Raw genomic sequence first — 26,719 nt, forward strand, 5'->3', positions numbered from 1 at the left:
CACAGCCCCCATAGAATGTAATGCAGCACAGACCCCATAGAATGTAATGCAGCCAGCCCCCATAGAATGTAATGCAGCACAGCCCCATAGAATGTAATACAGCACAGCCCCCATAGAATGTAATGCAGCACAGCCCCCATAGAATGTAATGCAGCCAGCCCCCATAGAATGTAATGCAGCCAGACCCCATAGAATGTAATGCAGCACAGCCCCATAGAATGTAATACAGCACAGCCCCCATAGAATGTAATGCAACACAGCCCCCATAGAATGTAATGCAGCCAGTTCCCATAGGATGTAATGCAGTACAGCCCCATAGAATGTAATACAGCACAGGTCCCATAGAATGTAATGCAGCACAGCCCCATAGAATGTAATACAGTACAGCCCCCATAGAATGTAATGCAGCCAGTTCCCATAGGATGTAATGCAGTACAGCCCCATAGAATGTAATACAGCACAGGTCCCATAGAATGTAATACAGCACAGGCCCCATAGAATGTAATGCAGCACAGCCCCCATAGAATGTAATGCAGCCAGCCCCCATAAAATGTAATACAGCACAGCCCCCATAGAATGTAATGCAGCACAGCCCCCAAAGAATGTAATGCAGCACAGCCCCATAGAATGTAATACAGTACAGCCCCCATAGAATGTAATGCAGCACAGCCCCCATAGAATGTAATGCAGCACAGCCCCATAGAATGTAATACAGTACAGCCCCCATAGAATGTAATACAGCACAGCCCCCATAGAATGTAATGCAGCACAGCCCCATAGAATGTAATGCAGCCCAGCCCCATAGAATGTAATGCAACACAGCCCCCATAGAATGTAATACAGCACAGCCCCCATAGAATGTAATGCAGCACAGACCCCATAGAATGTAATGCAGCCAGCCCCCATAGAATGTAATGCAGCACAGCCCCATAGAATGTAATACAGCACAGCCCCCATAGAATGTAATGCAGCACAGCCCCCATAGAATGTAATGCAGCCAGCCCCCATAGAATGTAATGCAGCCAGACCCCATAGAATGTAATGCAGCACAGCCCCATAGAATGTAATACAGCACAGCCCCCATAGAATGTAATGCAACACAGCCCCCATAGAATGTAATGCAGCCAGTTCCCATAGGATGTAATGCAGTACAGCCCCATAGAATGTAATACAGCACAGGTCCCATAGAATGTAATGCAGCACAGCCCCATAGAATGTAATACAGTACAGCCCCCATAGAATGTAATGCAGCCAGTTCCCATAGGATGTAATGCAGTACAGCCCCATAGAATGTAATACAGCACAGGTCCCATAGAATGTAATACAGCACAGGCCCCATAGAATGTAATGCAGCACAGCCCCCATAGAATGTAATGCAGCCAGTCCCCATAGAATGTAAACTAATGCAGCCAGCCCCCATAGAATGTAATGCAGCCCAGCCCCATAGAATGTAATGCAGCACAGCCCCCATAGAATGTAATACAGCAAAGCCCCATAGAATGTAATGCAGCACAGACCCCATAGAATGTAATGCAGCACAGCCCCCATAGAATGTAATACAGCACAGGCCCCATAGAATGTAATGCAGCACAGCCCCCATAGAATGTAATGCAGCCAGTTCCCATAGGATGTAATGCAGTACAGCCCCCATAGAATGTAATGCAGCCAGTTCCCATAGGATATAATGCAGCACAGCCACCATACAATATAATGCAGCCCAACCCCCATAGAATGTAATGCAGCCCACCCCCCAATAGCCCCACAATCCAGTTATCACTCATTGATATATAATAATAATAAAAAAACAAACACTCTACTCACCTTTCCTCTTGCCCCGCGCTGCTCCATGCTCCGGTCTCAGCAGCTGCAGTCTGCCCGCCCGGTCACACAGCAGGTGCGCGATGATATGACATCATCGTGCACCCGCAGTGTCAGCGGCAGGCAGAGCGGGGAATGATGGGAGAGGGAGCGACAGCAGACGCTCTCCTCCATCATTGCATTCAACTGTACCGGCGTCTATGACGCCGGTATAGTTGAATGCGGGGCCGGTAGTGTGCCGACAGCAGGGGGAGTGTGCCGACAGCGGCACACTCGAGCGGCCCACTACTGCCACTGGCCCTTCTGGCATTTGCCAGAACTGCCTGATGGCCAGTCCATCCCTGGGTCCTTAATAGAACGGTTCTTCTCATATCGGCCTTAGGGACCTTTAGGCCTCCATCTAGGGTCTGTATGCAGCTACAACCCCTGCTCTCCTTGTAGTTACATCCCGACTGCTGAGGTTTTCATTGTGGAGGAGGATAATTTACCAAAATCTTCTGTCCTGATCACTACTATTCTGGCAATATCAGCACAAGAACTACCCACCAGAAACTTCATGGATTCCCCATTCTTCATTCATCCAAGACAAAGGGACAGCACACAAGTGACGATGTGTAAATGCCATTGTTGGATGATGTGATATAAAGTTCATTGTGCTGAGTGTGCAGAATCCCATCCATCTTTCCAAATTTAGTGGAAAACCTTTTGAGCTGAGTGAGAGCAGATATCGGAGGAATCATTCTTTGATAATGTCCATGGTTTATGAATCGGCCACTCTTATAGAGATTTTCAAGCATCCTCAAACTTTCAGCCATTCTATAATGTTCTCAAGTTTCCTTCACCTAAAATCTTCACTTATAATTCTACTGGTTTCCTGTTAGCTCTCAGGTTGTGAACCCTCACCTCTACCAGCAGCACTTATTCTTCTACAGTCTGTCCTGAACCTTCGCTAGAAAGGACGCCGTCAGACAGCGCTAGAGGATGACAAGCATACCGCTGTGAGATGAGAACCCACTACCTAAACCCCCATAAAAAAACAGACAGTTCTTGTAATAAGCTTTAACCTGATGAGTATCAGTCTTCTGGCAAAATAACTGAGTATTATCCTATTTGTGACTCTGTCATCGGAATATTGTGTTCTGCGTAAAGATGGAAAAATATTTGGGGTGATTGGCTGTATCGATTGTCTGAGTACCCATCCCTCTCCACAGTGACTAAAGACCCTCATGCACGAGCAAATAATCATCGAATAGTCCAATTATAGATTTTTAAACATGGCGCCTATGAACAAGCAAAATGCGCATTCATTGAGTGATTGGATCTTTTGTAAGTCAGGTTTATTAAGTTGAATTGCATATGAATATACAATGTGAATCAAGGTATTAATAAACAGATGTAAATCAGAGTATTAATAAACAATCATAAACACAGTCACATGTGTAAGGGTACTATGATATTCCATATAAATCTGTATAATGCCATTTACTTTTGTCTCTCGATCAATATGACGATACAATTACAATTAACTTCTCAAAAGAGAGTCTGAAGCCATCAACAGATTACTATAGCCCGACCTTATGAGCATTCTACCTTTAAATTAAGATGAGGGTAAATTGGTATTTGCAGTAAAGGTTTACAGTATTATAGATCAAAACTCCCATTGTCCAACTCTTACGTATGACTTGGAGTGGTAATTGAAAGCAAATTGGGAGTAAGGAATGGATGCCCAAGCTATCTAAGTTACTCAACGATCATAAAAGAATGTAGATATAGCTTAGGTTATAGAGAAGAAAAAGAAAAAGTGAGAAGAGAGAGAAAGGGGAAAAAAAGGGAGGGGAGGGAAAGGATCTGGTTTCTAGTCCGATTCAACTTGAATCTGGTTTATTTAAAATTATGGGCTAATTGTTCCACGACAAACAGTAATGACACATAGGGGTTTAGCTTGTTCGTTAGACCATTAAACGTAGCCAAATATTTAGCTCCGCGGTCTCTCTGAATACAATCCAAGGAGACCAGATGTTAAGTACTTTGTCTGAGGTTCTGGTGTCCTGACCAATCAATTGCTCCATTCTAAAGATATGATTAAGTTCCGAAACAAAATCAGAGCGTGAAGAAGATTTTGATTGTTTCCAGTAACGGGGGATAAAGTTATGTGCAGCTGTCAAGAAATGTCTAAGTAAGCTTTTCTTAAATTTGGCGAGAGTGATTGGATCTTTATTCATTAAAAAAATCATTATTGTCAGCAGCACATTGCCAATTATAAACGGTGAGTGTGCCGCCGACAAAATGGCGCTGCACGGTGGCAAAACAATCATATTAACCATCGTTCTACCACATACAGGAAGGTAAGTCATATATTTAGCAAGGTAATGTCTGGATTTACCTGTTTTCCTCTGCGTTTACTGCAATCTTTGAGCTGTAACACTGTGCCCCCATATTTGGAGTCACCATCATCATCCAAACACTTTTCAGCACCCACATTAAACATCTGTAGAAACATTTAATGACATAAAGAGCGTGAACTTACAAAACTGATTAATTCCCACTCAGCGCAAATCTGGTGTTACTAATTCCATACGATGGGGACGCTGTAAACATTAATAAGTAACATGGTTTTCAAGGGCTTTTCTTAACAAGACAACCTTTTCTCTCGGACACCTAGAGCCGCCACGGTCAGCGAATGTTTTCAGGGAAAGTTGGCCACCCATAGTGCAGGGGACTCTATAGGGGAAATGTAGAACTATATAACATCCATTGAAACAAACAGGCCAAAATATAGAAGTGGGGCCATTGAGTCACTTGCAACACTCGTTAAAGGGACTCTGTCACCTGAATTTGGCGGGACTGGTTTTGGGTCATATGGGCAGAGTTTTCGGGTGTTTGATTCACCCTTTCCTTACCCGCTGGCTGCATGCTGGCTGCAATATTGGATTGAAGTTCATTCTCTGTCCTCCATAGTACACGCCTGCGCAAAGCAATCTTGCCTTGTGCAGGTGTGTACTATGGAGGACAGAGAATGAACTTCAATCCAATATTGCAGCCAACATACAGCCAGCGGGCAAGGAAAGGGTGAATCAAACACCCGAAAACTCCGCCCATATGACCCAAAACCAGTCCCGCCAAATTCAGGTGACAGGTTCCCTTTAAACTAAAAAAGGAATGTACACTGTCAATTAAAGAAGTTATCCAGGACTATTTTATTTTTTTTAACAATGGGCCTTGAAACTAACAGTCAAGTAGTTGCTAACTAGCTGCCTGTTTTACCTGGGGCCATCTCAATGCGGTCACTGACCACTCCTGCTGGCGATACTGCTGCTCCAAGTCAAAAGAGCAGCTCTTCCTGTTACAGGCTGCTCTGTTGATGGGGCATGACTGCTGATGTCATGCTGATTGACAGCTGGCTCCCTGTTGCCTAACTGCATGGAGTCGGTTGTCAATCAGCATGACATCGGCAGTCACACCCTGTCAACAGAGCAGAATGGAAGAGAAGCTGCTGCTCTGTCTATGTCACATCATCAGAAGCTACAAAATTGCTGCCAAAAGTGGTGTGGGACTGCTCTGTGCCGGTGGAGATCAGGGCCGGCACAATAAGCATGTGGTTAGTACTTGCCTGTTAGTTCTCAGACCCATAGTAAAAATAAATAAATAGACCCAAATAACCCCTTTAATCACTTGCCGACATATATGGTCGATATTGGGTGCCCAGTTATGGAGCAGGTTCAGAGGCGCCATTTTACCCCCTTTGAATAACTTCAAACGTTTTTTTTTTAAAAAAACACAAAGATGGTGACACTGATCAAATCTGAATTAAAAAAATATTTAAAAGCATTAAAAAACAAATAAAGTGATCCTTGGCATCGCTGTAATTGTATTGCCTTCCAAGAATAAGGTTAACGTTAGTGAGGATCGGAAGAAAAAAAAAGTTGGAAAAATGAAAATTGGCAGCAAGTGGTTAAAAATATCCTATTATTTGGAGGCTTACAGGTCGTATGCAGAGATTCATGTCTCCTTAGTATCAGAATTTAAAGAATTCTCGTGTAGTTTTGTTCCTGCTGCTTGTTAGCTAAGCAAATGCATATTAGCAAAAGTAGTAAAGCCAGGTAGAAGGGAGTGTGTTCGGCCGGCAGGTGACTCTCTATGGAAGAGCCGCTGTCAGACATCTCGGCTTATTTCTAGAGAACAGAAGGATCGGAAGACTGAAATTATCTTTGGGGGGCCTCATATACATTAGACTGTTGGCCAAACCAGTCGATATCGGCCGACATTTGAATAATGGGGGGCGGAAAATGTGATGGTGCTTCATGCTGTTTGCTAAACCCTGTGGATCTTTTGTGTAAGTTTGCACCATCTATTAGTTATCTTACTTTTGCCCATAAATTATAACCAAAATGTTGGCGCACTTTGTAACGCTCCTTTCTACATAGCCAACCTCTTAGCACAGAAAGTGTCTACAACACATAACAAATGTGCTGCACGTCATGATTGAGAGTTTTTTGGGGGGCACAAAGTGACACATCTATTCCCCCAAATGGTAGGACTTTTTTTGATCTAGGCATTTTGCAAAGAATCAGCTTGACAACAAAAAGCAAGTTGGGAAAGTAAACTTAACCTTTTCAGTGCAGGACCTGAAAGAACACCAAGACCAGACCACACTTAGGGCTCATGCAGGCGTCCGTGCAAATCGATCTGACCTCGGACAGCAATGCACGGACTGGTGGCCACAGGTCTCCTAGCTGGATAATGACAGCTTCATATATTTCTATGAGGCTGTGACGCCCGGGTCAGAAGATCCGCGGCTAGTCCGTGCATTACGGTCTGTGATTGGACAGATTTTCACGGACGTCTGCATGAGCTCTTGGCCTACCCTTTAACAATGCAACACATGGCAGGAGTAAGTCCATCAGATAACAAGCCATCGTACTTTGTGGCTGTCTATTCTAGATAACACAATTGGGTCTTGTGTGTGGAGACCCTTAGGCCCCTTTCACACATCAGTTTTCTGCCATCAGTCACAATCTGTCGAATTTTGAAAAAACGGATCCGGTGACTGATGGTGCCAGATCCATTTTTTTCTAATAGACTTGTATTAGCGACGGATGGCCTCACGTTTCATCCCTCGCTCGACGGATTCGTTGAAGATTGTTTGTCCGGCGGCCGGAGACAATGGACAAAGTAACATTTTTTGTGTACGTCGAAAAATCGGACAGCCACGGATCTGTCACCATCCGTCGTTTGCTCGAATGGAAGCCTATGGGCCCCGAATCCATCAAATGTAGGAATCCGGCGACGGATTTCGTTTTTTTTAACCGAGCATGCTCCGATTTATTTAGGATCCAATTAACCAGATCCGTTAGTCGGATCCGTCGAAAAAAACAAATCCGTCTCATCAGTTTTTCACAATCTGCAACGTATCCATTGAGCCAACAGATTGTGACTGACGGCAAAAAACTGATGTGTGAAAGGGGCCTTATTTGTCACATACAATATGGAGAGAGGTCTTCTTTATGTTTTCCATTCTTTGAGTATGATGCATAATGTGGGAGCCCAAGACTAGTACTTGACTAAGAAATGAGCTCTAGAACTTAAGAATAGACACTACAAAGCGTGTGGCGCTAGGGTATTCAGCCTCCGGACCCGAACATCACAGATCTAGTGATCTTTTCTGAAGACTGGTTATCAATATCATATCCCTGGACAACCTCTCTATCGGAAAAGACTGTCTTGTTTTCCTCTTTTTGCCGAAACATCTGAGCAGTGATAGAAATAATTTTCTGCTTTGAATTGGGTGTGGATATCCACTTACACATCCATAAAGCGTTGACTGTGTGTCTGGTATATATACGTCAGGATAGACATTTTTAAGATACCATGAAAAGTTTCGACACTGAAGGTTCTGACGAAGACTGAATCTCTCAGACAGATCTCCATAAGACTTCTGCAAAAAAAAAAAAAAAAGAAACACAAAATATTAAAATTACTAATATACCTACGTTGCAAGAAAAAAACTGGCAAACCAATGCAATCCATGTATGTTGGCAGCGCCAGTGTCCGAGGTAGATGTACTGACTGCTGACATGCAGCCAGATGAGCTGCACAACGGCTCAATCATTGAGATGTGCTGATTTAATTCACGGGAGGGGTATCCTATAAAGGGTGTGTTCTGTGCTGATAAGAGAAGCCATCAAAATGGTCATGAAGAGGGGTACCCTATAAAGTGGTAATCTGTGCAGATCAGATAAGCCATTGATGTGCCCATGGAGAGGGATGCCCTATAAAGGGATTGCTCTGTGCAAATCAACTAAGCCATTGATGGGGTTATGGAGAAGGGTGCCCTATAAAGGGGTTGGTCTGTGCCGATCAGATAAGCCATTGAAGTGCCCATGGAAAGGGGTGCTCTATAAAGGGGCTGGTCTGTGCCGATAAGAGAAGCCATGGAAATAGACATGAAGAGGGGTAGCCTATAAAGTGGTGGTCTGTTCAGATCAGATAAAACATCGATATGCCCATGGAGAGGGATACCCTACTAGCTAAGCCATCGGTGTGACCACGGAGAGGGGTGCCCTATGAAAGGGTTGGTCTATAAAGATTAGATAAGCCATCAATGTGCCCATAGAGAGGCCTAACATATAAAGAGGTTGGTCTGTGCTGATCAGATAAGCCATTGATGTGCCCATGGAGAGGGGTACCCTATAAAACGGGTTGGTCTGTCCAGATCAGATAAGCCATCGATGTTCCCATGGGGGATAGATATATCCGAGAGCTGGTCTGTGCCAATCAGAGTACTATTTGACTTATTGCACTGTTCCATCAGGAAAGTAGGGCAAGTGCGTGCAACATTAGTCTACTCAAAACGTTCCATCATACACAAACAGCTGAGTTCTCTTCACCCTCCAAGTAGATCCTCCCCTCGTAACATTATTTAAAAATGACAACTGGAAGTGCAGCCATATTGGTTGTCACTTTTCAATTGGCTTCTCAAAAACTGTATGGTTCTGGCAATAATAACATTACTGAGACAAAGTAATGATAAAAATCCAAAACGTCTAAGGCTATGTTTCCATGTGGCGTACCGGCAGCACTTTGAACGCAGTGGATATCCCGCTCTACCCAAAGCGATGCCTGTTTTTGTACGCGCGGTGATACCTCATGTGTTCATTGAACACATGCCGAATCTCCGCATCCTATACATAGAACGGTACCATTTATCTTGCGGAGACTGTGTGTCTCCGCAAGATAATAGACATGCTGTGGTCTATAAAGACGCGCCACATGTGCGTATACGCAGGTCTGCCACCTGCGTTTTTGTACACATAGTGGATATGGGATTTCATAATATCCCATCCACTATGGTGGACGCTGCAACTACGCAGCTTCCAATCCACAGCAAATATGCCACGTGAAAACATACTCTAACTGGAAACCATCAGCAAGCTGACAGAAAGTTATTTTGCAATAATTATTTTAACTAAGGTGCATACACAAGCTATCACAAGTCCGGCCATACAACTTCTATGATCTGCGTCTAGCCTGCTTGTGGATGGTTTCCCGGTATGCTGAATCCCCCCTCACCAAGAAACTGGGTAATGAGTGAAAATGTGAGGAAAGAAAGTAGTGTTTATTTTGTACACCTGTCTAGCAATGTTCGCAGCCTCCTGGTTCCTTCTGTAGAATAAGTCTTTGTAGTCATCCATCCACACTTCTGCCAGGCGGACAAGGTTCCTGCTGACTTCGTGATGATTCTTAGGAAATGTATATGGCACCCTTTTGCGAAATACATGGCCAACAATTGAACACGGCAAGATCTCCAGCTGCCCACCACATTGCCAAACCTATAAATAAATTGCAATAATAAATTATATATCATTTTTAAATGTTTGAGATTTTTTTCTATCTCACTTTACAAAACTAAAATCAGAACTCTTGCAATTTTCACACTGGCCACTGGTATATGACCTAGTGGTATAAAAACCTGATTTAAGTCGATTTTTATGATTCACTTTAATGATGTAATGCTATTTAAAGGGGTTGTCCACTATTTTAACAGCTCCTTCTTAAATGATTGAATGGCCCAAATAAAAAAAAAAAAAACTTATACTCATCTCCTACACCGGCGCTGCCTCAGCGATGTCAGTCTCCTTGCGATAACATGAGATTAGGTCACTTGAGCACTGCAGCCAATCAATGATCGCTGATTGACTGCTGGTCATCAATATTTCATCAAAACAGATATGCTGCAGCGCTACCATGACATGACGTCATGCAAAATAACTGGAACGGGGCCGGGGCAGGAGGTGAGTACAAGCATTTTCATTTTACTCTGGGGACTCGTGTATTTAAGGAGACGTTGTCCAGGTAGTGGACATCCTCATACCTTTCCAACCGCACATTCAGCGCCTCCCACTCCCACACTACCTCCCCATCCCACCCTCTCTCTGTTGGAGTCCCCCAAGGCTCTGTTCTAGGGCCCTTACTCTTCTCAATCTATACATGCAGCCTGGGACAACTCAAAGTCCCATGGATTCCAGTACCACCTTTATGCTGATGACACTCAGATCTACCTCTCTGGCCCAGACGTCACCGCTCTGCTGTCCAGAATCCCGGAGTGTCTATCAGCCATATCCTCCTTCTTCACCTCTCGCTTCTTCAAAATCAATGTGGACAAATCTGAACTCATTATCTTTCTACATCTCACAGATCTTCCTTACCTGACCTATCTATCGCATTAAAGGACATCACGCTTTCCCCCGTACCTTAAGTCCGCTGACTCGGAGTAACTCTTGACTCTGCCCTGTCCTTCAAACTGCACATCCAAGCTCTTTCCACCTCCTGTCACTTCCAGCTCAAAAATATCTCCAGAATCCGTCTTTTCCTCAATCTACTAAAATACTTGTGCATGCCCTCATCATCTCCCGCCTTGACTACTGCAACATCCTTTTCTGCGGCCTCCCTGCTAACACCCTTGCACCTTGCACCTCTCCAGTCCATCCTTAACTCTGCTAATTCATCTTTCTCCTCGCTACTCCTCCACCTCCCTGCTCTGCAAATCTCTTCACTGGCTCCCATTCCCTCAGTGTATCCAGTTCAAATTACTAATACTGACCTACAAAGCCATCCATAACCTGTCTCCTCCATATATCTCTGAACTAATCTCCCGATATCTTCCCTCACGTAATCTCTGGTCCTCCCAAGACCTCCTTCTCTCCTCCACACTTATCCGCTCCTCACCCAACTGCCTCCAAGACTTCTCCCGAATATCCCCATCCTCTGGAACTCTCTGCCCCAACACGTCCGACTATCAACCACATTCGGATCCTTCAGACGGAACCTGAAAACCCATCTCTTCAGGAAAGCCTACAGCCTGCACTGACCCTGCAGCCTCTTCACCACTACCGAAGCTACCGCCTCACCAACACCGGAGCTCCTGCAACCCTCAACCTACTGTCTCCTTCCCCACCATCCTGTAGAATGTAAGCCCGCAAGGGCAGGGTCCTCGCCCCTCTGTATCAGTCTGTCATTGTTAGTTTGCTTACTGTAACTGTGATCTGTTACTTGAATGTAACCCCTTCTCATGTACAGCACCATGGAATCAATGGTGCTATATAAATAAATATTAATTTTGACAAAAGCAAAAATCACCGACATCACCATTAATGCACATGCGTTTACTTACTCTAAAGGACATTTCTAGATTCTCACCGCCCCAGATCTCCATGTTGTCATCGTAGCTTCCAATATACTCAAAATATTCTTTAGAAATTGCGAAGAGACCTCCGGCCATGGTGGGCGTTCTGTGTAAAGAATAGAGTCCATCATTGATGAAGAGGACATATTCCGGATGTGTGGAATCACCAGAACATCATTATTATAGTGTATACAATATAAGGCTTCATTTTCAAAAATAAGTTGTGTTTGGTTTTCATTTTATACCTGTTGACTCCATGCCCCGAACCAGCATCCACAACCAGAACAAAAAGTGCTGCATGTAAGTGTGATATTATACAAAGAAACACATGTGTTCTCTCCTCTAATAACGTTATCTAGCGCAGAGGTGTGAAACGTTTTCTGCCAAGGGCCATTTGACTATATCATCATTCGGGGGCCATACAAAATGATCAACTTGGCAATTACCCTGCTATATTTGGTCACACAACCATCACTGCCCATATTATATTTATAGATGCACCACTGAGAATGATGATTGTTTCTGCTTGCAAAAAAGGATAATCTCCCCCGAACTAGTGCTTTCCTCGCTCATCTGGTGATTGGAAGCCTTTTTACATGGCAAGACAATCATGAAACTAGTGTTTTTAACAACGCTCCTTCACCTATAGATCAGACTAGCAAACTTTGCAAGAAGGCTACCAGAAAAAAAGGAGAAAAATTGACAAATGTCAATGGTGCCATGGAAGCTTCCTGAAATCTCCTGAAAAGCAGTACCTCCATGTTTTTATTTTTGTGTTTGATGCTGGGATGCGCTATAATCAAGGGGTATGGAAGAGGTGTGGCATGAAGGGGGCATCCATAATAATTGGCAAGGCAGCATTCATCACCATGGATATACTGTACATACTATACTATAGTGCCTTTAGAAAAAGGATTACTCCTGACTGGATCCAATCCTTCTACTATTGAACGTCTCCTGATTAACTCTATTGTTAAGCAGGGAAAATGGTCACAGGAATAACATGGTCGGAAAGACAAATACCAGGCCCTTTTTTTAAAGCATCACTCCTGCAATTGTTTGTTTTTCCGTACTGGAGTGGCGCTTTAAATGTAAATCCCCTGGTCATATACTCACCTTCTGGTGGTTTCACTTTTTGCTGGCACTGCTCCGGTCCAGCAGTGCCATCCTGTGCCCATAACTTATGCCTAGCTGGAAGTCAGAAGTTACATCACAAGAGCTCAATGCAAGTCTATGAGAGCCAGAACGAGGCCAGAACGAGGCCAGAGCGAGGCGTTCATAGACCTTGTATTTAAAAGGGACCTCCGCAACGCTCCATGAAACACTGGAGCTGCCGGCAGGTCACTTGTCACCAGAGATCGACTGGAGCAACGCTGGAAAAGGATGTAGGCAACGGCAGGTGAGTGTGAGACAGGGGGAAGGTGAATTACATTTAAAGGCACCACTCCAATGGTGCAGTAAAACAAAAACGCTGGAGTGATGTTTTAATTGGTTGACAAAATTCGGTACCATGTTGCAGCGCCATTTTTTTCCATTATTGTCTCTTACATACACTTCCAATTAGTGATTCTGTTAGGACTCCTTAATCTTATTCTTATATCTTATCAAGGTAATCTTTCTGTTTCTTACTGTACTGGGTTCGTCTCATCTAGTCTTGACTCTGCCGATCTAGGAATGTCATCCCACTTAAATATTAGGGCCCAATTAAACACCCCGCGAATATGAAAACTTTCGGGAGGTTTGACGAACTCGAAAGTGTCCAAGTCAATGGTAGCAATATCAGGGCACGCTACTACATTGTTTTTCTCCGCAATTCTTGCGAGTAGCGGTTCTAGCCATCCATTGTGACATTCGCCTGAAAAAAAGAGAGAATTGCCCACATTAAACATTCATTGAAAGGGTATCTGTCACCAGGTTTTTGGTAGTTATTTTGATACAATCATTATTGCACCTGCTGCAGATCTACTAGTTATCTGTATAACCCAGCCCACACCACTGACTGGAAGCTTTCAGTGTACACTGTGCATAGGCAGAAAGCTGCCAATCGGTGTTGGAGTTGGGGTTATACAGAGCTCATGTATATGGAGGACTACCTGGCAAAAGGGTCTCTGCCTCTACATTGCACTGCTCTCAGATTAGGTGGAAAAAAACCTGGTGGTGACAGATTCCCTTTAAAGGGAACCTGTCGTTAGATTCATGCTGCCCGAACCACGGGCAGAATGAATCAGAGTCTGGCTGCGCGATTGCAGCCACGTATGTTTTACTCTGAAATGTTGCCGCGATTCAGAGTAAACATATCTTGAAAAGTCGGCTGGAGACCATAGAGAGAGACCTGACTGATTGATGTCATCCCCAGCCAACGTCTCCCCGCCCGGCTCCAGTTGATTGACAGATCTCTCCCTAAAAGCCGGGACCAGCTTTTCAAACTACATTTTCTCTTAAATACCACAGGCACTCTGCCTAATTATGGGGAAAGCCATGGTGGGCACTTATGCGGACACTGTACCTGATGCCTGTAAGGATCTTGTAGCAAGTTAGGACAGGATCCCTGCAGCAGACACCATATGTGGCCTCTATAGCTAACACTTGGAGGTACTGTTGCTGGCGCCTGGGGGGATACTTTGGCATTACTCTGTGCTCATGGGCTGTCCGAGTAAAGGTAAGTTCAACGCTGCAACGTCACGGATCGCTATCGTTATCGTTCAAAAGTTGCTCAGTGTGAAGGTACCTTAACTGTTACTGAATGTAGACATTGACAGTGGACTGACAACCAAGCAAATTACTAATAAAACACAGCAAGAAAATATCTAATAAAACACAATTTTGACACAACCAGTGCTCCGTGCTGGAAAAAGGCTCTACATCCATGAGTCCTATAGGCTTTAGTAAGAAGCCATCTCCTCACACTGGGATACTCAACAAGATGTTATCAGGGTTCCCGAGGTTGTGGTCTCAGTCTCAGGTCAATACATCTGGGGCTGATCTCTGTTCTCCCTACTTGCCGTGTTCTATTCTTTTCAATGCACATTGACAGTGCGCTCTCTTGTGGCTTGTTACTTCTCCTCAGACCTGGCAATGGCAGCGCAATGTCAATGCACATTCAAAGGAGTATAGAAGAGGGAGTGCATACTGAGCATGTGTCGGAATTGACAATTGGCACATGCTCAGTAGAGCAGGGACCACCTCCAGCCCTTTAAACGGACATCACTGATGATGCTTGATTCCGGGGGAGGGAGGACAGCAGCTGTGACAGTGACCACAGCCTTTGCACCCTTATGATATCCTGTTTGAGTATCCCAGCATGCATAGAGAATTCTCAAATGAAACATCATCAAAAGTTAAAAAAAAGTAGACAGGAAGTTAGAGTAGAGTGGGAATAGTGGCAGATTTTTAATTAAAGTATATTAGAAACATGATTGGATTCTAGAATTAGATATCAATTTAGTATGAAATTCACATTTGGTTTCGGATCACCTCTTTAATAATGTAAACTCACAATGTGCATCCAGAAAAGTCAGCGTTTGTCCTCTGGCTATGGAAGCACCCAACAAACGAGCGGAAACCAGACCTTTCCTTTCTCTCTGTCTGACCACTGTGACAATAGGAAACGGTTTCATGTAGTCATCCAGTGCATCCTTCAAATGCTCTGTCAGAGAAAAGCAAAAATCATTAAATCAATCAATGAGTAAAACCTTCTGCAACAATTGCCTTTTGATATCCACTGCTTACCGTCTGTACTGGCATCATCCACCATGATGATCTCCTTTAGGAGAATGGCAGGGGATGTGTACATGGCGCTGTGCACCGTGCGGAGCAGCGTGGACCAGGCTTCATTGTGGAACACGATTATTATACTGGTCGTGGGCAGCGGAGGACAACGCTTGAACTTTTGCACAGTACACCTATGGCAGCAAATCACAAACTTAGTGGTTCTCTAGGCAGGCCTACATTTCCATCTTAAATAAAAGGGTGACTTCGAGGATTCTTTCTATTGAGTGGTTCCTTTATGTTTTTTTTTTTAATCCATGAGCTCCCCTCTTCTCACTGGCATATAAAAAAATAAAGTGAGTGACAAGCTGCAGCTGCATTCCCCTCTTCCCTCAACTCCATCTATGTTATTTTTTGCTAGAGTACTGATTTTTTTTATGCTAAAAGGGATATCTGGGACTTTAATACAAAATGTGCCCAAGCACTCATAGGCGTGTAGTTGCTAATGGAGGCAACTACCTGCCTGTTGTACCCGGCACCGGTCATTGACTGCTCCAGCCAGCGATTCAGCAGCTCCCTGTCAACAAAACAGCAGTTTCTCTTCCTGTTGATAGGGCGAGACTAGTAGCTTCATGCTGACTGACAGCCACCTTCCCCAATAAGGCAGCAGAAGCCAGCTGTCAATCAGCATGACACCAGTAGTCCCACCCTGTCAACAGGAAAAGCCTCTCTGTTGACCTGATGTCAGCAGAAGTCTGTGACCGCTCTGTGTCAGCGGAGAATGGAGAAAATACCTGCCTGTTGGTGCTTAGGCACTTTTTTTTAACATCCTGGATATCCCCTTTAAGGACGTTTGTGAACATTAACATAGAGCATGGAGGAAAGGGGAACCACAAGTTGCTGAAGTTCCATATAACAATGAATATTACTGATTTGTATACACACACAAGAGCTTTTTAGTCCAGAAATATCTTTGCATGGCCAATCAGTTCCTCCATTACTGAGAAATCAGCGCTTCATTTGATATGCAAATGAGTCTGCTATTTATAGATCTGAAGCCTCTGTCACTCCAGCTCCATTCCCCGCCCAGTGCAGTGCTCCTCCTCCTTGAATGACAGCTCCTTTTTCTCAAGTCACACAGCTTATAATCAAGCGTTAATCAAGCGGGAGGAAGCCGTACTGGGTAGGGAATAGAGCTGGAGTGACAGAGGCTTCAGATCTACCATTGCTCTTCAGCCTCATTTGCAAATCATTTGCAAATCAATTAAAACACTGATTTCTCAGTAACACACAGGGGCAGACATATCATTGGTGCATCCTGTGCGACCGCACATGGGCCCAAGAAGTGAGGGGGCCCAGTTCTACCTCCAATTTTGCATTTTTAGGACCTCTTCAGCTGTAAAGGGCCCAAATATTGTTCTTGCGCAGGGGCCCTTTTATATCTGTGTCCACCAGTGGTAACACAGTAATAGACTGGCAATGTAAAGGTATTGCCGAACTTGTCTTTGAAGGAGCTACATGGACATAAATAGTTTGTGGTGTGAAATCCTTGTGACAAATTCCATTTAAGAATTGAAAACCAGTAGAAGTCTCGGGTAGCACAATGTTCCAGACTATGAACATTATTTGTCACAAGAAACAACACTAAGGTTTGGTTCCCATTCATCCAGTCACCCTTTGTTTGTTCACTCCGGAGTGGCAGTGAAATGGAGCTGGAAAATTGATGCGAAATCAGGTTCCCTACTTTGCTATGAGATTGTTCATGTTCATCAGTTTTTTCTCCCAACCCTTCAATCAGCCGGATCAGAAAAAAGCTACGTTTCCTTTTATCTATTTTTGATCCGGCTCAGCAGTTTTGCTGTAGAACTGATGAAAAAGGCTGAAGAAAACTGATGCCATTAGGACTTCAGTTGTGGCAAAAACTAATCATTATACTGATATGCTGGACATATCGAAAACCTGCCTAGAGTATGGTGAATTTTCGCAGATTGTTTTGCTGTTTGGAGCCAAAAGCAACTCCATACAATATACCGGTATCTGACAGATGTTTAACGAAATATGTGAATCTGTTCTAAAGTAATGAAAGATAAAAGATCGAGAATAAGTTCTAATGAAATATAACAAATAGGTCAAAAAACATAACTAAAAAGTTCCATCGGCAATCATCTGGTTGGTGGACGGGAAAAATAAGGGAAGGGGCACTCCTGGTTTATTGGTAACTAAGGTGCCTTCAAAGTCGGGCACAATATCAATCATTATACATGAGAACAGATTCTGACTATATGATACAAGACATACGACGAATATAAAAATGACGACATACTCAGGAGCCCTCCTGTCCGGTGCCAGTTCTCGATGTGGTGAGATTCTATCGCTGGCAAATACGTTAAATGCGTATTTCATGTGTCCTTGTTCTTGTTCCTTCTTTTCTCCCAGGCTGAGATTGAGAACTCTATAGGGTTTTCCAGAAGCTCCAGGAGCATTAGGATCCTGAAGAGGCCGGACAAGGTAGGGCTGGAGCTCTTCTGTGGTGTAATAACCGGGCAAACAGCAGATCTTTTCTCTACAGTCCACCTGATCATAAATTTTCACGCTTGACAAGAACTCATTAATAAAATCGTCAAAAAACTTGGCTTCCTCAATTTCATCATCCAGCTTTTTCATGCCATTCACATCTTTATCAAACAGTTTGATTTGTTTTAATAGATATCCCACAATTATTAGTAGCGCCACAATGGATTTCCAGTAGTGTAATATTAGTCTTTTAAGAGAGGGCATGCTGATGTTTTCAGTCTGCAGATAGAGAAGTTGGTCAATACCATCAACTTATCCAAATGTCTATCAATTTCATAGCAGATCTGTAAGGCTAAGTGCACACGTTGCAGATTTGTATGCGTTTCCGTGGCATTTTTGGACGCTCGGAATTGCATCAAATCCACAGTGTAGTGCACAAGCAATGTGTGTGGGCGGAGTGTGGGCGGAGACTATGTGTGTTAGTGGAGACTGTGTGTGCGGAGAAGATGTGCGTGTCTGTGTGCGGGTGTTTGTGCGTGTCTGCGGGGCTGTGCGGGGGTCTGCGGGAGTGTGCGGGGCTGTGTGTGCGGGGGGCCGCATGTGGTGTTTGTGCGTGTGTCCCTGTGTGTGTGCGTGTCTGTGTAAGCAGCCATTGTCTGATGGGACTACAGTACTGCTCCCATCCAGCTATGAATGCTCACAGTGACAGCATTACCGATGATGGGAAAGTAGTCCCATCAGACAATGCATGTGTTCAGTAGTAAAAAAAAACAAAACATACAGAACATACATATGACATACATTACAGATGGTACATACAACATATAGCATAGAGTACATACTCACCAATCACCTAGTCCCCGAAGCCCTCAATCTCCTTTAATAAAAAAATAACATAATAAACCAACCTATACTTATCTTTCTGCCGTAGTCCAGTTAATAACAAGTGTCTCACGACGATCTCCCAAGGAGAACAGTGACATCGGGCGATGTCCATGCTCTACAGGGGCTCCGCGATGCACTCACAGGCGGATGTAATCCTCCGCGATGTATATCCCTCCGCCGCTGCAGAGAGAGGTCACCTGAGATCATTCTCTCACCGGCAACGCTGTGTAAGAAAATTCCCACACAGCATTGCCGTAAAGTGAGCCTGATCTCAGGTAACCTCTTCAGTGATGCACTGCAGGAGCCATTATCTCCTGTCAGTGCATCGTGGGAAGCCTATAGAGCAGTGAGATCACCCAATGTCACTGTTTTATGGGAGAGATCGTCGTGGAACACTCGTTATTAAATGGACTGCGTCGGAACAGGGAGTATACTATTGGTTTATTATTTTCAATTTTTTGCAGGTGATTGAGGGCATTGGGGACTTAGGTGTGGCTGTAAGTATGGTGAAATTAAGAATATTAAAATACTTTTTCTGGCTGTGTGTCTTTATTTAACTCTTTCACTACTATAGGATTAGTAATGGATAGGCATCTTATTGACACCTCTCACTTACTAACCGGCCTTGATGTCACCTTACAAAGGTGACATTAACTCCTTATTACCCCATATGCCACCACTACAGGGCAGTGGGAAGAGATAGGCTAAGCACCGGAATTGGTGCACCTTACAGATGCGCCATTTCTGGGGTGGCTGCTGGCTGGTGTTTGTAGCCGGGGGGCAATATCCATGGCCCTTTCCTAGGCTATTAATATCAGCCCGCAGCTGTCTGCATAGCCTTTTCTGGCTAATATTGTAGGGGGACCTCACGTCATTTTTTTTGGGGGCCCCCTATTTTAATAGCCAGTAAAGACTAGGCAGACAGCTGCCGGCTGATATCAATAGCTTGTGAAGATCCATGGGTATTACCCCCTTCCCAGGCTATAAACATTGGCCTCAGTCGCTGGCTTTCCCTCTCTGGACTGGAAAATTGTGCAGGAGCCCACGCATTTTTTTCCCTTTTTCAAAAAAAATTAAACAGATATTACGTTTAAGGCCAGGGTCAAACTTGCGAGAAACTCGCCTGAGTCTCGCACCTCAATACCCGGCACTATTCCTATGCAGCTGATCGCTCCGGTCTGAGTGCCGGCAGCAGTGCCGAGTATTGAGGTGCGAGACTCGTGCGAGTTTCTCGCAAGTGTGACCCCGGCCTAACGCAGATTTTTTCTATCTATAGATGTATCTATCTATCTATGTATCTATCTGTGTGTGTAAACATTAATCTTCAATGGAATATGTAAATGAGGAGGTTGGACAAGAAATGACATCACAATTTATTTATTTTTTTGTTAAATAATAAATATTTAGCCTACAAAAACGCATACAAATCTGCATGAAAAAAACGCATGAAAATTCTCAACAAAAACGCACCAAAAAAGCAGATTTTTGTTCGCGTTTTCTGGCAAGAAATTCAGATATATGATATATATAGATATATACTGAATATATATATTCACACACATATAGACACACACATATATTTATTTATATAGTATCACAAGCAGGTCAATTATATGGCACCTTCCGATTTACTGTTTTTTGTTCATGCCTCCTACCAAAAAAAAAAATTTGAAAGGTGATCGACATGTCATTTGTGCCCCCAAAATGATACCAGTATAAATCTACAGCTTGTCCCACAAATAAAACAAGCCCTTACATGACTTTGTCTACAGAAAGATAAAAAAAGTTATGGAAATCAGAATACGGTACACACGAGTAGGACACACACACACACACACAAAAATATATAAAATATATAAATTAGTATTGTTGCGATCGTACCGCCCTGCAGAATAAAGCTAACATGACAATTTTACTTAACGGAGAAAAATGTTTAAAGAAAAAATTTCAAAATTAAAGTTTATTTTTTGTTTTGCCTATGTCTCTCATAATATGGCGTCACAAAAATAAGTGATTTTTTTTTCCAAGTGAGTATTTATTGGACAAAGTAATAAAACTATAGATATTTGGCATCGTCATATTCGGACTGATCTGCAGAATAAAGTTAACGCTTTATTTGTGCAGCATGTGAATATCATAATAAATAATAAAAAATAGCAGTGGAAGAATTGCTTTTTTGTTTAGATTCCTCCTCATAGAGGATTAAATAATAAACTTTTGTTAATAAATTATCTGTATACCAAAATGATTCTACTGACAAATATAGCTAATCTTAAAAAAATAAATAAATAAAAATAAAATCTCAGCCCTCATACAGCTATATCGCCGAAAAAATAAAAGTTATGCTTCCTGGAACGTGACAATAAAATAGTAAAAAAATGAACAAATAAATAAATGTTGGTGTAAAGGTTAAAATTAGCTGTGATGCCAAGAGCTTATAATATGGAATCAATGGTGCTATATAAATAAATAATAATAATAAATAATAATAATATAATATGTGCCTTCAAGATATGTTGCACAAATTACTTCGATTATCCAAGGAGATCCAACCTAAGTACATCTGCAAGAATAAAACAATAAAAATGAAGAAAGATCTTTTTCCCAACAATAATAATCAACAAAAATGTCATCATCCCTATCAGGAATCAATTTCCATCTCAAATTGCTGTTTTAATTATAATTATTTGATGGAAAATGTCAAAGTGCAAAAAAAGCAACCCTGCTGGTCTATACAATGGAGTATATTACGGTACATTGTCTACAGAGGTGGGTTTAAAAAAAAATTAGTTTAGAATAGGTTTTAATTTGTATTAAATTGGGCTTCCACTTTGTGTGATTTCTGTATATGTGCGGAAGGTAAAAATGTAAATAAGTATAATTCGTGGCTTAGCGGTTCTGCACTGTGGGGAATTTAATTAAAAAGAATAATATGACTCATTCTTTACCTACAGTGATATTAAAAATTCCCAATCAAAAGACTCGCTCTATAAAGGAGCCGCACTCTACAATAAACGCTATATTAAACAAGAATGACAAATAGTGGCAGCGGCGCGTTCTTTATACATATTTCTTGCCAGAAATGGAAACCGATCCAGAAAAAAAGACAAAAAACAATTAGGCTGCTTGCACACGTTCAGGAACTGGCAAAGGTTTGAAAGCAGCACATGTCTGCTGCGTCCAAAGCGCTGCCAGCTATTGAACGCAGGTGATTCCGCATGTGATCACTGAACCGTGCGGATTCACTGCGTCCACTACATTGTATGGGTGAAATTTCGTGTATCTGCAAGATAAACATACATGCTGCAGTCGGGAGAGACGCGCCGCATGTCCGTCTCCGTGGGTGAGCTGCGGGCGTCTGTGCACGCATAGTGGACATGGGGTTTCTAGAAATCCCATCCAGTATGCTGCAACAGCTGGATGCTGCGGGTTGGACGCTGCTCATGTACGCAGCGTTTACTCATCGTGTGCACGTACCCTTACAATAGTTTCATAGAATGGTTGAAAAATGACAAAAGTCAAGCAAGTTCAATTCAACAAGAAATGTAGCAGGACAAAACCAGCAGAGGTCCGGCATACCTCATAAGTTTTTGGATGGTCAGACTATGACACTTATGGTTCCATTGTGTGGAAAATGCCCACGTTGTTGCCGTTCTTGGGTACTGTGCCTCAGCTCCATTGAAGTAATTGTGAGTTAAGCTGCAATATTCAAGAACAGTTATTACACGGAACATGGAACTATTGTGTCTTGGTTCTTTAAACTTATAGTTCATGGCCACAGAAGGAACTGCTTACTTCCGAGCAGTGGGGTAACAAGGTGTCTCCAACGTTCCTGAGAACAATTGTATTGTTCCTAACATTCCTGGGACCAGTTTAATTGTCCCCAACGTACCTGGAAGCAGTTTTATTGCCCCCAACATTCCTGGGAGCAGTTTTATTGCCCCCAACATTCCTGGGAGCAGTTTTATTGCCCCCAACATTCCTGGGAGCAATTTTTTTTGCCCCCAACATTCCTGGGAGCAGTTTTATTGCCCCCAACATTCCTGGGAGCAGTTTTTTTGCCCCCAACATTCCTGGGAGCATTTTTTTTGCCCCCAACATTCCTGGGAGCAGTTTTATTGCCCCCAACATTCCTGGGAGCAGTTTTATTGTCCCCAACGTTCCTGGGAGCAGTTTTATTGCCCCCAACATTCCTGGGAGTATTTTTATTGTCCCCAAGGTTTCTGGGAACAGTTTTATTGTCCCCAACGTTCCTAGGAGCAGTTTTATTGTCCCCAACGTTTCTGGGAGCAGTTTTATTGTCCCAAACATTCCTGGGAACAATTTTATTGTCCCCAACATTCCTGGGGGCAGTATTTTTTTCTCCTTATATTCCTGGGATGTTTTATTGTCCCCAAGGTTCCTGGGAGCACTTTTATTTTCCCTATATTCCTGGGATGCTTTATTGCCCCCAACATTCCTGGGAACAATTTTATTGTCCTCAACATTCCTGAGGGCAGTTTTTTTTTTCTCCTTATATTCCTGGGATGTTTTATTGTCCCCAAAGTTCCTGGGAGCAGTTTTATTTTTCCCTATATTCCTGGGATGTTTTATTGTCCCCAATGTTACTAGGAGCAGTTTTATTGTTCGCAATGTTCCTGAGAGTAGTTTTATTTTTCCCAATATGCCTAGGAGCAGTTTTATTTTACCTTATATTCCCGAGAGTAGTTAGTTTCAATGTCCCCATTGTTCATGGGAACAAGTCACCATAGTTTCTAATTGTATTTTAAAATGTGGAAGATGCATGAATGTGGAGCTCCCCCAGACGCAGGGCCACGGGTTGCTCGGTAACGGTCCTCTCTGTCTCGGTGCTGGGGTTGTCACGGTGGCTGGACCCGGTCCGTGACCCTGCTAAGGGGCGTCCAATGAAAGGGGTGATGATAGTTTGTCAAGGGTTCGTGACGCCACCTGTGGTATTCAGTCAGGGTGACCGACGCTGCTTAGGGGTCCGCTGGGGTGATGGAATGGCAGATAGATGGTATACCTTCCCACAGGTGAAGTATATCCCCAGGGCTTCCCAGTAGTGTAGGTGGCGATGATGTGAGGTGCGGTTAATAATGAAGACACAGGGTTGCAGTCTCTTTACTTTTTACTGAAGGCCTCGGGATCCTCAATCCAGAGCACTGCTAACTGGGCTGTCTGAGACCGGCCGGTCCGAAGGCACATCCAGAGTTCCCTTTGCAGGTGGAAATCAGTGCCTACCACTAGCGCCTGTGTGTTGTAGTTCTTCCCTGCTGAGCATTCGGGATAGTCCTCACAACTCTCGTGTTCGTTCTTTCTCTCCCTCTCTCTCCGTCCCCCAAGTTTATCTGGATAGGACGCACCCGTTTGACGGGAAGGCTCGGAGCTATTCTGGGACCCTAGAGACACCCCTCCCCACGCTTGCCCCCTATGTCTTCTTAGGTGATGTATGGTAGACAGCCAACCTATAATCAACTGTCCTGCGGTATTTGAAGTAATGCTTGAAGTCAGTTACTCCCTCGGTGTTCCGGTCACCGGCTACGCGCCTCAGTAGGATGTTGCCATTCTCGGGGCACGACTCCTACTGGCTCTTCTTTGTGCTCTGATCTCGTTTCTCACTTTTCCACAATATCCTTCTCTTCGTGTCCTTCCTTGGGATACCGCCGCAAGGTAGTGCAGGTGCGGTTCCGTCACTCTCTATCCTTTCTGCTAGGCCCCTGTCAGGAACCCACCCCTGACAGGTCCTCCCTGGAGCTCTCTCAGGCTGCGTTCTGTTCTAACTTCCTATCCGACCCCAGTTTTACCAGTGTGAGGAGTGGCCTAATACATAGTGCCTTTTGCTCCCCCTGGTGGCCGGAGTGTGAAGTGTAATGTGTGCTTGTGATACCTGGTCAGGTGAACTCCTTTAGTGCAATCAGACTTAACATCACTCCCCTTAGTGGCAGAGCGACATTACTGCAACGACCAGGACTCTGGGGCGCTGCAAATGTTTTTGCAGACACTCAAGTTTGTAATGTAGGTGATGGGACTACAGGGATAAGGAGGAGAAGAGTTCAGAGCAGGGAAATGCGGAGCTGCAAAATGAGTGGAAAAGAGACTGGTGGAAGGTTTTATGGTGAGAATAAATACTGCTGGGAGCAGATGAAGCAATCTTACTTGAGAGTGCAGCAAGCAGCTTTCTCTCTTATTTTTCTCTGTTGGAGTACATACGGTACCAATATCCAGATGACACGAAGGTGGTAATTTCAGCCAGAAGATGATTAATCTACATGCCCGGTGGCTCACAGTGGTAGCAGCCAACGAGATGGGTGGAAATGTCTTTTTTCTTAATTAAAGCTTTTACTCAACTAGGCTGTTCTACATGTTTGCTATGATAGCTCTCGCCATTCTTCTCAGGACGTCCAGTGTAGGACAAGTTATGACTCTGATCACATCACCACTGGTAATTTCTATTGTTTGCTCCGCATCTCTGATTTAATTGTTCCCCTCCCAAGTCCCAAATCACTCACATGGCAGATACCAACAGCGCCAAAGTGACCCGATTGACTATATTGAATAAAATATAATTGGGACTGTTGGGTTTTTCCTACAAAAAATAAGGCAGAATGTACAACTATTTTGTCTGTGGTTTTTTTTTTTTCACAAAACATCCAACACAGATCTGAATAGATGCTGATATATCGTATATGTATGGTAAGGGGAACCACAATCCACAATGAATCAATCTTGGTACCAGTACGTAAAAAATGACACGTGTCACATAAAGAGTTAACTTTTTTTTTCTAGGCAGTGAAGGTTCACAACAGTTAATTAAATCTCACTAAATAAACAAGCGTCAGGGTCTTGTATTGAGCCTTGTATGAAGGAAAGAACAGAATCAGGGTATTGTAAAGGTCAGCAACTGCACCATCTCCAGAGATTGAGAAACTACAACTCGCTGGCACGTTGGAAGTTATAGTCTCCCCCCCATTTCACAGAACGATTGCAATCTACTGATCCATAACATGAGTTAGAATGATGAATAACAGAGAGCGTAGGAAAGTTTTGTAAGTTCATAAGAAATATGGTACTTACTGTAATGGAGAGTTGGGTGGTCAATTCCCACCAATGGGCGGGTTCTGGGCTTACAACACTCAGGTGCACCTAATAATTCAAGTGTGAACGCTGGCGGAGGAGCAGGATCCGAGTATAGGAGGCGGACACTAAGGATAAACGGTCACAACCTCAGGAATTTGGCAAAAGATTCACCTGCTCCTCTGGATCCCGGTGACATAAGAGGAGGTGGCTCCTTAAACCTGCACATTTATATAGTCAGCATTACAGAAATTGTCAGCTTTACTGCAAGTGTCAACTTATAGGTCGTGCAAACTTAGGCTACTTTCACACTAGCGTCGTACTCGGCCCGTCGCAGTGCGTCGGGCTGACGTACCGACACATACTGTGGAAGCGCCGCACAACGGGGGCAGCGGATGCATTTTTCCAACGCATCCGCTGCCCCATTCTGAGCTGCGGGGAGGAGGGGGCGGAGTTCCGGCCGCGCATGCAATGTTTTTTGGTGCCGACGGTCCGCCACAACACGACGCAACCGTCGCACGACGGTTGCGATGTGTGGCAAAGCGTCGCTAATGCTAGTCCATGGAGAAAAAAACGCATCCTGCAAGCAATTTTGCAGGATGCGTTTTTTCTCCAAAACGACGCATTGCGACGTGCGTCGTGCGACGCTAGTGTGAAAGTAGCCTTAGGGTTCATCCACACTGGACGATTATCGTGAATGGGAATTCATGGGAACGTTCATGTCCCAATAATCATGCAGTGCAAAAAGACTGGAGATCACCCAATAAACAAATAAAATGATCGCCCATTGAATAAAATGATCTTTTGGCGTCTTTAAAAATCATTGTTCTCGGCAGCACATCATCAGGAGATGTGCTGCCGAGAACAGTGACAGCCTGAGAGGTTTGGCTGCCTGTCAGTGGCCGTTTAATGTAGCATGTCGGCAAGGGTACATGTATCTTTCTAGACAATCTTAAAATGCGGAAACACGATCAAAGTGGCTCATGCTCTATATTATGGTTTCCTGATTTGTCGATGAAAAGTATCGTCTGTCTGCGA

General features: G+C 43.7%; 1 protein-coding gene across 1 annotated transcript in view; it reads right to left on the minus strand.

The window, feature by feature from the left end:
* Nucleotides 1–25,816, minus strand: part of LOC138645840 (polypeptide N-acetylgalactosaminyltransferase 3-like) — a 29,565-nt gene extending 3,749 nt beyond the window's left edge. Inside the window, exons 1-8 of the mRNA XM_069735350.1 lie at nt 25,682–25,816; nt 17,532–18,001; nt 15,230–15,402; nt 14,997–15,146; nt 13,130–13,355; nt 11,489–11,606; nt 9,447–9,647; nt 7,622–7,753 (exon numbers count right to left, since the gene is read on the minus strand). Coding sequence (XP_069591451.1) covers nt 7,622–7,753; nt 9,447–9,647; nt 11,489–11,606; nt 13,130–13,355; nt 14,997–15,146; nt 15,230–15,402; nt 17,532–17,986 — 1,455 coding nt within the window. The 5' untranslated portion in view covers nt 17,987–18,001; nt 25,682–25,816. The remainder of the gene's footprint in view (nt 1–7,621; nt 7,754–9,446; nt 9,648–11,488; nt 11,607–13,129; nt 13,356–14,996; nt 15,147–15,229; nt 15,403–17,531; nt 18,002–25,681) is intronic.
* Nucleotides 25,817–26,719: the final 903 nt, after the last annotated feature.

The sequence above is a fragment of the Ranitomeya imitator genome, chromosome 7 (assembly GCF_032444005.1).
Source record: "Ranitomeya imitator isolate aRanImi1 chromosome 7, aRanImi1.pri, whole genome shotgun sequence".
NCBI classification, from domain to species: domain Eukaryota; kingdom Metazoa; phylum Chordata; class Amphibia; order Anura; family Dendrobatidae; genus Ranitomeya; species Ranitomeya imitator.